Below are 13,381 nucleotides of genomic sequence, written 5' to 3' on the forward strand. Positions count from 1 at the left end.
TTTTCTAGTGTGAATCCATATACAAACAATAACTCATCATTTTCTGAGTTCTGCATGTTGATTTACACTTCCCTTCACAGAATTGGTTCAAAATATTTGCAGTTTCACTTGTCTCTGGTGTTAGGTGGATATTTATTGAACATTTCAACATTTCTTGAACGATACACACAGAAAAGTATAAGTCTTATGCTCACACTGGCTGCAAAACGTATTTTCATTGATGCTTTCACTCTCATGGTATAACTGGTTTTGCACAAGCAGCAATGGTTTCAGTTGGACAAAGCATTTTGTTGGTGGTATGTTTGGTGAAGCAGAGCGAGTTGAAATAACCTTTTTATCCCTGTTTGGCCTGACTCTATAATCTTAAAACAGTAGAAAGCAGAAAAAGTGTGTTCAATATTAATAGTGTGCTCCCAATGACCTGCAGTAAACATAGTGAAAAGATCAGATGTACAAGGAATTGCTATTTTTGCATATTCACTGTTCAGAACAGAACAGCAGCTTTAAAGAAAGCATTCACATCTTTGAATCGCAAGCTTGATTCACAGAATATTCTGTGCATTGAAAGACCCATCTAATGAACAGAGAATAGGCATTCTATCTTTGAAAAACATGAACAAATAAATGCCACCATAATAGATGCATTTGTAATGTGCCACAACTGGATCTAGGGATAATCTCCAAGTGCTTGTTTAAACAAAAAAAGTTTACTGCGATGCATTTTGAAACAGGAAATATCCCTACATACGTGTCACTTACAAAAATTGGCTGATTGCAACTACGTCCCCTTACCGTCTTCAGAAAACAAGTAAAGCAGGCGGTGTTTTGCTCTCCCGAGGGCGGCTTTCCAGCGGCTCCCACGTGGGCGGCGGGTCCAGTCCCCGCGAGCAGCTCTGCGGTGCGGGCACAGCGCCCGGCTGGACACCCCGCCCCGGCTGCCGCTGCCAACCCGTGTCCCCCGCAGGCATAAGAAGCCAGCGGGTGCCCGTGGTGCCTGGCCACGCCGCATCGCTGTGCCACAGCCCCGCCGGCAGCAGGGAGGTGAGAGGGGCCGGGGGATGCCGGGCGGGCCGTCCCTGCCGGGGGGAGGTGGATATTGTCCGGGCAGAATCGCCACTCCAATCATACCTCTGCTCTGGAGCACTCCTCAGCCTTGCGGACTGCAAGCAGGCAGGGCTGGAGCATGAAAAGGGTATTTTTGTTAGGATATTTTCTATCGTGTCTGGTAACAGTCTTTCCGTTCGGACACCGGCTGCTGAGCGGGGGAGGACATCAGCTGTGGGATCAGACTCAGTACCTTGTGGTGGAGAAACAGTAGCCAGGTCGCAGGGCAGGAGACATTTACCGATGGGATGTGAACGAAACGAGTGCCGGGCAATAAGGCTTTTTTATTTTCCCAGCTTTTGGGAAGGTGGGTTGGCAGCTATCCCTCTTGGATCAGAGTCTTTTTGGTTTGTCCGTTTGTGAAGTGTGCAGGGAACACTGCAGTCTGAATTACCATCATATCCCAAGAGGGCCTCCAGACCAAGTGTGGGAGAGGGAGGTTCGAGAAGTGCTCATTTTGACCTGCTGGCACTCATCAAAACTGATTCCAACTGGGTTCCCCTGACTGCTGGGCTGGAGCCAGGTCTGCAGGCAGTGGCACAGGCGAGGGAACCTGTGACAGCAGGGACAGCAAAACCATTCTGAAACCCCGGAGCAGACCCCATGCCTGCCGCTCTCCTTGTCTTGTGGCTCTGCTGTCTTCGAGAGCCCCTGGCAGCAGAGTTATGGTCTCTCGTGACCTTTCCCCCGAAGTCAGGGCTGCTGCCAGAGCCCAGCTCTGCCTTGAACGCGGGTCCGACCCTGCTGATCCATGGGCGGAGCCCCGGGGTGGCCGCGCTTCCAAATCCATAGGAATTGCTGGAGCTTGCCCAGGCTGGCGCTCCCAGCGTCCCCTCTGCCCTCAGGGCCACGCCACGACCATGTCCGAGCTGGAGAAGGCGATGATCGCCATCATCGATGCCTTCCACCAGTACTCCGGGAAGGAGGGAGACAAGCACAAGCTGAAGAAATCGGAACTGAAGGAGCTCATCAACAACGAGCTGACCCATTTCCTCGGGGTAAGGACTGCCCTCCCCGCAGCCTGGCTGGGCTCAGGGCCCATCCAACAGCCCCCGCACTCCCCGGTCTCCCACGGGAAGCCTGCGCAGGCAAAGAGGTTTATTTACACAGCAGGGCATTAAGTCCTTTGCTCCAGCTCTACAGAGCAGCAGGATGAGGGGAACAGCCTATATGGCAGACTGGGGTGTGGGTTGGATACTAGGGAAATTACCTTCCCTGACACGGGGGACAGCCTTGCCCCAAGGGGCTCAAGATGTCCCTTCCCAGCTGTGGCTGCAATTCCCCAGGGCACAGGACAATGCCCCACCATAGACTGGGAACATCCACAAAATATTTGGGATGTGTCTGAACAGAGAATCAGCCGTGAGAGCACTTGGGAAACGGGGACATGTTTCTGTCTGGGCCTCGCTGTGGTCCTTCCCAACTTTGGCTACCTGTTTCTGTCCCTTCAGGAAATCAAAGACCAGGAGACTGTGGACAAAGTCATGGAGGCACTGGACTGTGATGGGGATGCAGAGTGCGACTTCCAGGAGTTCGTGGCCTTCATTGCAATGGTCACTGCTGCTTGCCATGAGTTCTTTGAGCATGAGTGAACTGTGGGAAGCAGGTGAGCCCCTTCTGCTCATGCTGGAGAGAGGCAAGGCAGCATTGCTCCTCCAGGAAAAGGACTGGCTGTGATTACAGACACCTTAGAGTTCAGCTTGCGCTAGACTTAAGCAGCTTATTAAAAGTGCTGTGGCTTTGTGAACAAAAACCACTTGTGTGGCTCAGGAAAGGCTAGTGCCCATTGGGCTGCATGCAGTGAGAGAGTGCCTTGCCTCAAGCTCCTTCCCTGCTGTTTTAAGTCAGGAATTTGCATGGGGCTAGAAGCTGAGGGATGCTGTGATCCAAGCTTGCGTGCAAAGGAAAAGAGGAAATTCAAGGGTTGAAGGAAGAGGTGATGCAGAGGGGCTGGTTTTGGAAACTTGCTGCCGAGCCCACTGGCCTGAACGGGAAGCCCCCAGTGATTCCAGTGGGCTCTAGGCATGGCATTAGAAACCAGCTCCTGTCCCATCACAGGTGCTCAGCAGAGCCCACCTATTTCTTGGTACATTGAGACACTCTTGGCTTGCAAGGCAAAGTGTAACAATCTAAAAGCATAACCATCTGACAGCTCAGGCTTTTCACTTGTTGATCAATCCTGCTTTTAGCAGCCGGCAGAACTGGAAGCAACAGCATATGAGGCTCCTGCACTGGGGTCAGCTCCTGGGCCTGGGATATGCCTTGATGAGGTGTCCAGGCTCAGTGAGAAGGGAAGTGGGAGTGGCCCAGTGTGACCACAGACCAGGCACAGCCTCCTGAGTGTGTGGAAATGACAAGGAATAAAACGTTGGTTTGGCCTCTGGTGAAAAACGTGTCCTTTTGTGTCAGGCTGGTCTGCACTGAAAGATCAGGGCTGAAGCACTGCTACAGCTCATGCCCCTGGGGTTCTTGTTGGGCACTGACCCCTCATCTCTTCCCTGGAGTCATTGTGACTGGCCAGACAACCCAAGATTGTCACCAGCACCGTGTTCCAGCCGGCTGCCCACACTGCCATGTGCTCCTGCCAGGACACAGGGACAAGAAGGGCCCTCTGCAGGATGTGACTGCTGCTCCCAGGGTCATCCAGGGGCTTGCAGTGGTGAGCCCTTGCAAAGCCTCAGCAAAACCCAGGAAAACCCCCAAAAAGCCTGTGCTTCTGCCTTTCCAGTCTGCACCTGCCATCCAGCTCAGCAACACCTGTGCATTGGGCCTTCCTGGCCTGCAGCACCAACAGTGACAGATTCACAGCAAAGATGCTCTCAGATGGAACTGGTTTTACCTCATTCCACATATTATAATGATTTTATGCACAAAATGACATCTTTGGACAGGGACCATCTTGCTATTCTCACCAGCCTCCCCCAGGCTGTGCAAGGGGACGCTCAGGCAGAGCCAGGCACACAAGGGACAGCATCTTGTACTCCACCTACCACAAAAAGCCATTTTTGCCATCCCAGGGTACTGCTCACTTGATGAGAAGCAGTTTAGCATCCAAGTTACTTCCACCACATTTTTAACATCCTCCTCAGGTCTTGGTTGAGCTGCTTTCAGCACTGGCACAGACCTGAGGCCATGTGTGAGAAGGGGGTGGGGACCCCGTCTGTCTCCATGTCCCCAAGGTGAGGCAGGGTAGACAGGACTCTCTGGACCCTCTCTCAAGCCTGAACTCGAGTCCAGCAGGGGGGTCTGGTTTTTCAGTACAAGGGTCTGCCCGTGGGCCACATCTGTCATGGTTCTGACACTTTGAAGAGGATTCAAATGGATTTCCCACCAGGAAGGACACTATGACAGTTTACTACTTATCAACAGTAGTAAAACTGAAACAAAGAGAAGTACAGCATCAGGAAGGGCCTGAGATTTTTAGAAGATGCAGATTCACTTCTGAAGCTAGAAAAGTGTCAGAGGGGCAGATTTTGTACATCTATGCTGTATTGTACCTTTGCTAAATCACATTTTCAGAATTTAAAGTGCTGCAATAACTTTCTGCTCTGGGAGATTAGAATCTCTACTTTTATTCTGTTCTCAGATAATTTTAAGAGATGTTCATCTCTCAAAGGGAAACCTCTCCCTGCATCAGACAAAAAGTTACCATCACTGTAAGAGCACTTACAGACACCCCTCCCCTCCCAAATGTTCTTCCACACAGGTTCTTACCAGGAGTTTTACCAGCTGATTGTTGCTCGCCTAAAAAACATGTACTTCATCTTAACAGTTGATGGAAGTGGATCCAGGCTGAAACATTCAAGAGCAGAGCTCATGTAATGACAGCAAGGAAAAAAAAATCTTAAAAAGAAAGCTATGGTTTTCTTCCCTCAAATGAGGTATGGACTTTTACAGACCCCAGAAAAGGAACAGAACCAACCACAGCACTGTCATTCGTATTTGGGAGAGAAAAGTGGCAGAAATAAATAATGATTTTGCAGTTACCTTTGCTAGACAAGTTTAAAGGAATGCTAGAAATATAGCACTTTTATGTTTAGGTGAGAACAAGGTTAAATAAACCAGAAGTGACTGGAAGAAAATACAGTGGTGCATATAATTTTAATAATATATACTGAAAGAGAAAAAAAATAGAACTCTGCTTATATGGCACTGGATAACCAAGCCACACCATAAAACCTGGTGTGCCTAGATCCTCCCAAACAAAACAAAAATAACAGAAAATCCAAACTCAAACACAAAATCTGAAGATTGTAGCAACAACCCACATTAGAATTGGTCATGACATGGAATTCTGGCTTGCAAATATCTCATTTGAAATATCTGACCACATAAATATTTGAAGTATATTAACCAGCTGCTTTCCTTTTTCCAGGGTAACAACTATAAATAAGGGCATTAAAGCAACATCATAGTACTGTTGCTAAAATGACATAAAGATTTTAAAATGCTGGTGCTGAATTCTGCCTCACAACTAACACTGCTGCAATAAAGGCAGCTCATTAATGTTTGCAAGGTTATTTAATACTCACTTGCAGCCCAGAATAAATCTGAAACATTCTGCTTCAACAGCATTCCCTCAGTGTACTGAGGGCCAGTGAGCCAGTGACAGCAGCATGTTAGTTCAGAAGACAGGCTCAGCATTGCCTGGGTAGTACATTTTATACTCCCACAAATCAGGTAAAAATCCACCAACCAATCTAAAAATGGTGCTTATACCTTTGCTGCGAGCTGGGATTTCAATGTCACACTCATTCAATTTAAGATGAATTACAGATTTTTGAATCCTGTCCTCCTTAGTTTTGAGAAATATGAGTTAAGCTGCTTTGGCACTGAAATGCAGCGTGCTTTAAGCATGTCCCACTCAGCACTTTTTCAATGTGAGGCACAATGCCTGCCTGGAATTAAAAGTGAGAAAAACAGCAAAGGCTCTAAGATGCCATTGTCTTGTTACGTGCAATGCTTTCAAACACAAAACACATTTTGCAGGATCAATTTGTGTTTGTTTCCTACATCTACTGTCAGTACAAATGGCTTCTCTAAGCGCCTCACCTCTCTTGCTTTTTCAAACAAAACACTTGCCTTCTTTTAAGAGACTACAACTCATTTTACTTCCATAAACAAGGCTCTAAGTAAAAGCAAGTGGTTTGGTCAGGAACCCTTGAAAGTCTGGGTTAAAAAATGCAGAGGACGTGGAAAAACCTCCCAGGGCTCCTTTCCAACATGGAAAGCCCTGTAACCACAGAGTGTTCTGCATGCTGTGAGCTGATTGTGGGCCCAGCATTCTGACCCATCTGCTGCACCTCGAAGTGTTTGCATTGAACTTTGTGTCAGAGAAAGGAAACCACTTGGAAACACACTTGGGAGTAATGCTGGTGCAGCACATAATTTTTTCTGGATAAAAGTCAAACCAGACACCCTACCTCCCATTAGCCATGTTGCAAGAGGGACAGGAAGAGTTCTTTTTGGGATTTTTTTACAGCCTTTCCAAACTGCTGCAGCTGTTAGAAGTGACATTAACTTTTAAAAAATTTAATTAATGGTTTTATTAAATTTAAATTAATCATAACCATTATATTAATTATATTAGTCTTATATAATTTCAAGCCAGCATTTAGCAAAGTTGTCTAAAGTTACTTTTATGGAAATACAGCTTGGGAAAATTTCTGACTCATTAAGTTTTGATAAACTAAATCTGATATGCTTCAATGAAAAGGGCCTGGGAGAGAAAGATGTATTGTTGAAGCTGGACATCTGGAATGCAGAATTTAGGGACTACAAGGACATTTTGCAGAAACCAGAAGAGACTAACAAAGCCTGTGTCTGTGTGTTGAAAAGTCCTTGGAGAAAACAGATACTAAAACCCCTAAAAATATGGACTAATTAGCATGAACAATGAGGAATCAATAACCAATAGAGGACAGTATACTAATGAATGAAATATATTTATGCAATTTAGAACCAATGAACCCTAATTTGTTTGCTAAAAATAGAGAAACAGGTGGAAAAATTTTGTATCCGTGCCTGTGTAGAGGCTGAAATGTTGTCAGCTACTTACAAACCGTGGTCAGGAATAAAGAACTGCCTCACTCTCCAGCACTACAAAGACACTATTAGAGGACATGAGGAACATATTTTTGTCCTTGCACATTTTTCTGTGTGAGACATCTATCTGGATCTTTAATCTTTGTGAGGTTGCAACGTGCACAGTGGTACTTTGAGCTGAAAAGGACTGTGCAGAGAGCACTGTGCTCTACCAGCTTCTTGAAAGTTTTAAAAGAAAGGGGGGCTTCCCCTTGAATGTAGTGCAAATACAAGTTTCCAAAAGTTTAGACAGCATTTCTCAGGTTTCAGGGGCAAACTCCGGGCAAGCTTGTTGTCCTGGCACAGTTCTCTGTGCTGGAAGCAGTGTCCTGGCTGTGAAAGGAGCGTGCCTGCCACTGGCCTGCTAGCCAAATTCACAGTCCTAAGCTGGCAGTCTTAAGGGTAAAGTTAAACAAGAACTATTTGTGCTGCTTCCTATTCATCTTCCAGCCCTCTGTGGAAACAACTGTGCCTACCTTTAGGCTCTGAGATCCGGAGAACACAATGGTAGAGGCAGCGGAGAAGGGAAGGACAGAGTGCACTGGTGAGTTTGATGTGAGGCAAGGGGAAGGTGCAGCCCTGTACTGGCTTTTACTTCTAGAGCTTTGTTCTATGAGAGCAGCTCCAGGATGTTTGCAAGAGAGATGTGAGAGTGAGAAAAGTGACAGCAGGTCTGTTTGAGAAAGAAGATACAGAGCATTGTGTGCAGTTTTAACGCTGTTAAGAGAAGGAGGTACTTTGAGAACATCTTCTGTCTTGACACTTCCTTCTGTGTGATCTCTAGCTGCTTGGACATGGTGACATTGTGAAAGTGTGTGAAAATGATTGCACTGCGAATACCAGGTTGCACAGGAAAGAGGGCAGGGCAGCAAATCCTGTCTTGGCACGTCCATCAGTGAATTACTGCCTCACTGTAATGATGGATTCTGTCACTTTGAGAGAACTGATGCTCTATGTATAGTTTAGGAGGAAAGTGAGAATCACCAGTGTGTTTTGTCTCGCTTACAGAGTGCAAAGGGACTATAAAGGCCAGCAGTGGCTTTTTGATGTAGGACTTTCTCTTAGCGAGCAGCTGCTGGATGTTTTGAAGGGGTTTGGGATTTGAGAGAGTTAGAGTGCAAGATGGTACATAGATCTTGAGGGAAAGTGCGTATCTCCAGGGAGCTGGATGCAGTTCAGTGGGTGTGAGTTTGAGCAGCTGATGGCACAGAAAAGGTTCTAAGAGGAAGAGGCCGTGCTGCAATTGCCTTTCATTTTGCAGTTTATAAACTGCACAACCCATCACAGCCACACGATGGCGCTGTCAACTCACAAAAGACGGAAACGCACCGAGCCCAGCTCGAAACCACCCCAGGACGGAGCCAAGCCGGAAACGTCCCTGCTCTCAAATCAGCCGTGCGAGGACAAAAAGGTTTGGCTGATCATCCCCTTCCAAGTAAAAACTCTTCCTTGCAGCACATTCAAACGGCAACACAAACTCTTCTGCCCTAACAAACCTTTTCACTCTTACAGAGTCCAGTAACAAACTTGAAAACATCTGCCAAAACCAGGGCTCACGAAGTGTCAGTGGAGAAAGTTCTTTGCTGCCTACAATTTCAATGGCACCCATCAAACTACAAACACACACCCTGCTATCGCCACTTTGCTTCTCAGCTCTAGGTACCATCATAAGCCTTTAGTCTCACAGAGTCAGGATCCAAATGGGGGGGCACTAGGGACTGCTCACACACTAAAGCTACAAGGACAAAAACTCAACAGTTTGGCATCTGCATTCCCACTGACAGTTCAACAGCTCTAACCCAGAGGACTGCCTATTGGGAAAAGCCTCTAAATTCACTCAGACCACTCAAAGTGCCCATCCAAATTTGCTTTCTTTGCCAAAGAGAGGAACTAGAACTCAATCTCAAAAGAAATAGCATCCTCTCCTCCAAAATCCAAAATATCCAGGGACTGATCCCCTACAAAGGTGTCAGAACACTGGTACTGGGCATTACCTGCCCGGGGCAGTAGATCAGCTGCACACCAAGACCCAGTGTAGCTGCTTACCTTGTCCAAAAGAATTGTGATGGCAGAATTTCAAGAAGGCTGCCTCTGAAAAGTGGAAAACACATGCCAAATTTAATCTTTCAGGAGGGAGACTGCCTTACAAAGATGGATACCAGCTCCATGTACCAATTGAGTCAGTGCTTCCAAACCAAATATGCCAGGATAGAAAGTTGCTGCTGCCCTTGTGCTGCATGACACAGCTTCTTATCTGCACCTCCAACACTGGGGCTACGTTCTTTCCTTCCCATGAGAAAGCATTGCTCTTCTCGTTCAGGAGCTTACCAAGAAGAAGTTGCATAGCACATCCAGCACTATGTCCAACAATGGCTCTTACACAGAAATGTCTTGCTGGACTATACCATGCCCTTCGCTTTTCAGTGCTCCATGTTCTGCCTCTCTTGTCTGAATCTAACTGGAAACCCTTTTTGCACAGCAGCACAATCTGAACGAAGAGAAAGAGACATGAAGCACATGTTTTTGTCCTGGCACATTTTTGTGTGAGACTTCTTTTGGGATCTTTAATCCTTATGAAGCTGTAATGTGCACAGTGGTCCTTTGAGCTGAGAAGGACCGTGCAGAGAGCGGATTCCTGTGGCCTCAATGCCTACTGACACCTTCTATGTTGGTTATTTCAAGCTGCTGGATATGCCTGATTCCACTGATGACACACAGGGTGTGCACCACGTTGGGGCCTTCCTGTGCCTGCTGGGTATGGGCCCCAGCCTCCTCCCTGAGAGGCACAGGTGCTGAGAGTGCTGGGTGCCAGATTGTGCATCCATGCCTCCCTCCCCCCAAATGACCTCCTGGTTATCCCATCCTATCTGGCACAGTGGAGACTGGAACAACCTTCCTATGGCAGGTCCTGAGCCCCCCCAAGACTACAGCCTCAGCTATGCTGGGCTAGGTGAGGGGATCACCTGGGCAGCTAGAGAGTAAGGGTGTGCCTTGGCTTTGCTGCTGCACCATGGGCTCTTCCCATCGCCCCGCCTGCTCCCTGAGCCTGCTTGTGCTTCCCTGCTCCCTGTGCTGGGCGAGTGTCAGCAGCTGGCAGGGGCACTGCTGTCTCCTGTGTGTGTATCCCCAGCAAAGTGTACTGTCTATCCTTGCTTTGGCTGGAGCTGCCATGCCATGCCACCCTATTCTATTCCATCTCATCCCATCCGAACGCCCCAGGCTGGCTGACATGTTCACCTCCTGAGCTGCTGTTTTCCAGGGCATCATTGGTCCTTGAGGGAGTTCTGTGAGTATGGCCCTTGCCATCCCCAACCCTTCTCACACCCTTTCATTCTCATCTTTCCTTCCCAGGGGACACAGGGGCCCATGGGACTTACTGGCCTGAAGGGGGAGAGCCTGGAAAGAGAACCCTCTTTACCCTGACAGTTCTGGAGAATTTCGGTAGTGCAGCCTGATGAAGTTGCTGGAGGGCATCAACCCAGTGCTGCTGTTTCTGCTTGTGCTTTTCCTTTTCAGCTAGTGCTTTCTCCTTGGCAGTCATCAGCCCGGATCTGGCATCAGGCCTTTCTGTCCAGCGGGTGCCTTCTGCAATGTTTCCCAAGGGTATAAACTTCAGTGGATGTCCGGCTGCAAACCAAGCAGGGACATGGCCAGTCTGTGCCTGGAGCTGCCTCTCAGAGGCCCTGGAAAGGCTCGGCCATGCATGGAGCAGCTGCTTTGCTGCACCATGGCAGTGACATTGGAACAGCCATGCCCTGCCAGCCCCATGGCAGTGATGTCATACCTGACATAGGGACGACAGCATTGCAGCTTGGCAGGGGTTCAAAACACAGGGAATTCAGGACCATCCAGGCTTTACAACTGCTTTACCTGCAAAGCAATTGCAGTGAGGTTTTGCAGAAAAAGCTCTAAATGCATTAAACTGTCAGTAATGAGTGAGAACTGTGCTAAGCCAAGGTTTTGAGCTAACAGTTCATGTTTCAACATTCATCAAGTCAGATTGGCAAGAGCTGTTCTGAAATGTTTAATAAGCTTTTTGTTTTAAGATTTACTTTACAAGGCAACTTGTATAACTTTCATCAGTATCTCAATACAAAAGTCTTACAATGCTTTGTTTGCTAAAAAACTACAACATGGAACTGGGGGTTAGGGAGTTGTCTCCTTTTGCCAGCTGTTTTGGGAGAAGGGGTGTCCCACAGCCTGCTGCTGGAGACTGCTGGACTCAAACAATAAGTTACACAAGTTCTGTACATAATTACAGTCAGAGTATGCAGCTGTATTATACACCACAGGTAAACACCATCAGGGCCCATAACTACTGTAAAGGAGAGATTTTTCTTGAAGATTTCAGAGTTTATTTGACTGTGGATAAATCTGATCTATCAGGGGACTGACATCCATCTTTCTTAGGCACTAATCCAGGCAGAATTGCCTTGCAGAAATAACTGGCTCTTTTGCAAACTTGTGCATTATTAAAAAAAAAAATTATGTAGCTCTCAAGTCTTTAACAAATCTATAAAAATAATTATTTGCTAGTCTTGTGCCTACCTTCAAACACAGATTTACTTGAATAACTTCAGATTCTCTTTCTGCATTAGCTTCACTGCAGTATTGGATCAGGCAGAAACTTCAAAACCTTAATTAGTCCAACTGTGACCCAACCAACTGGATATTTTAGCCTGAACAAAAGCGTTTAAATACAACTCCAAAGGAAACAAAGGAAGTTTGTACCACAACAGTTCAAGCTAACTAACAATGAATGGGTTTTCTATGGTGGGGAAAAAAAAGTTACTATTTCAAGTTTTAGCACAGAATATTCAGGGAAAACATTTTGTAAGCCTATGCTTTGTAAACATTTATACAAATCATTCAGAGTGGCTTTGGAATGGATTTTCAAATCCTTGGCATTATGCAGGGCAGGAATTAACAGCTCACACTATGAAAACAAGCAACTTTGACATGGAGTTAGAAGAGCAAGAGCACTGAAGGCTCCTGCATCAAGTACTTAAAACTGGGTATTACTTTGTATTTTATTATAAAGTTTATAGCATTACAGAGTCCAGCATGGCACTGTAAGTAACCTTGTTACAGTATTTGTTTTTGCTTGGTACAAAAAAGCTGATCAGCAGCATAACTGTTACACTGAATCCAGGACTAGAAGGGGTTGGCTTCTTCTGAATAGGGATGAGTCAGTGATTTAAAATAAAAAGGCTGCATTTTTAAATCTCAAATATGTGCAAAATTCCTTTCAGTAGAGAATGTGGTAGAGGTGTGCGCAGTGTTGAAGGATATGCCCCAACCCCGATACTGCCAATATACTGCAGTCACGTGGAGGGTGAACTCCGGATGGTTACTCACGGCTTTGGGTGCTGTTTCCAGGAGTCCTCCTCACAGCTGGTGTTCTCTCCCCACCCCACTCTATGTCCTTTTATGCAGTGCATCAAGTACTGACATTCATAATTATTCTCTCCCCTCTGCCCCCCGTCCCTAAAATAAAATTGGTCCATGATAGTTCTAATAAGCTTCCTTCAGGAATTCCAGTAAACTCTCCATCCTAAGACAGCTGTGACTTACAATGGGTTTATGAAAGCAAATGCAATCTGGGAGATGAAGGGCTGCATGTAAAGAGAAGTATCTCCATTTTCCTAAGGTCTTCAACAGCTTTTAAAAACAAGAGCATGGATTCCAATGTTATTTTGAGGAAAGCCCCTTGGATTTTGGTGCTTTAGCCTTGATGTTATTTGCTGTTTTCACATGTTGTAGGCAACATAAATAGGATCCAACTGATCAGCTAAAAATCCATCTCTCAAGTGCATCCGTTGTTTCTCGCCACGGGAGTTGATGGGAATGACCCCGGGATCCACGATGACCACGACACCAACAATGAGATAATGCTCTTCCAGGACCACGTTCGTCACCAGCGCGACCAGATCCAGCGCTTCCTGCTCTGAGCCTTCCAGCTCCACCACCACCACCAGCAGGTTTGTCCACGTAAACACAGCACTGTTGGTATGACACACATGTTAATAGGGAGGAAAAAACACCTAGACAAGTTACTAAAAGAAATTATGAAAAGAAAGACATGACCTCCCGAAGCTTACAACTAAACCTGAATGCTTGGAAGCTGGAGAGGACCTACAGCCAGTGATATACATAACTCATTAGGGCCAAATGGGAATAAAACATGTGAGAA

The 13,381-nt window shown here is 46.5% G+C and overlaps 2 protein-coding genes across 4 annotated transcripts in view; one reads left to right on the forward strand and one right to left on the reverse strand.

Annotated features, from left to right (window-relative positions):
* Positions 1–872: 872 nt before the first annotated feature.
* On the forward strand, positions 873–13,024 carry S100B (S100 calcium binding protein B). 2 transcript variants are annotated; one of them, XM_053982795.1, is made up of 4 exons: positions 873–1,041; positions 1,950–2,102; positions 2,556–2,710; positions 4,877–5,375. In XM_053982795.1, exons 2-3 carry the CDS (start codon positions 1,965–1,967, stop codon positions 2,694–2,696), a joined length of 279 nt encoding a protein of 92 aa, XP_053838770.1. In that variant the 5' UTR covers positions 873–1,041; positions 1,950–1,964; the 3' UTR covers positions 2,697–2,710; positions 4,877–5,375. The 2 variants fall into 2 exon arrangements, with proteins under 2 accessions (XP_053838770.1, XP_053838769.1); XM_053982794.1 differs by lacking the exon at positions 4,877–5,375 and adding an exon at positions 12,952–13,024 and having other exon boundaries at positions 875–1,041.
* The window catches only part of DIP2A (disco interacting protein 2 homolog A), a 79,698-nt gene continuing 77,516 nt past the window's right edge, over positions 11,200–13,381 (reverse strand). For both annotated transcript variants that reach the window (XM_053982789.1, XM_053982788.1), the window contains one exon: positions 11,200–13,191. In XM_053982789.1, coding sequence (XP_053838764.1) covers positions 12,939–13,191 — 253 coding nt within the window. In that variant the 3' untranslated portion in view covers positions 11,200–12,938. The remainder of the gene's footprint in view (positions 13,192–13,381) is intronic.

The sequence above is a fragment of the Vidua macroura genome, chromosome 7 (assembly GCF_024509145.1).
Source record: "Vidua macroura isolate BioBank_ID:100142 chromosome 7, ASM2450914v1, whole genome shotgun sequence".
Classification (NCBI taxonomy): domain Eukaryota; kingdom Metazoa; phylum Chordata; class Aves; order Passeriformes; family Viduidae; genus Vidua; species Vidua macroura.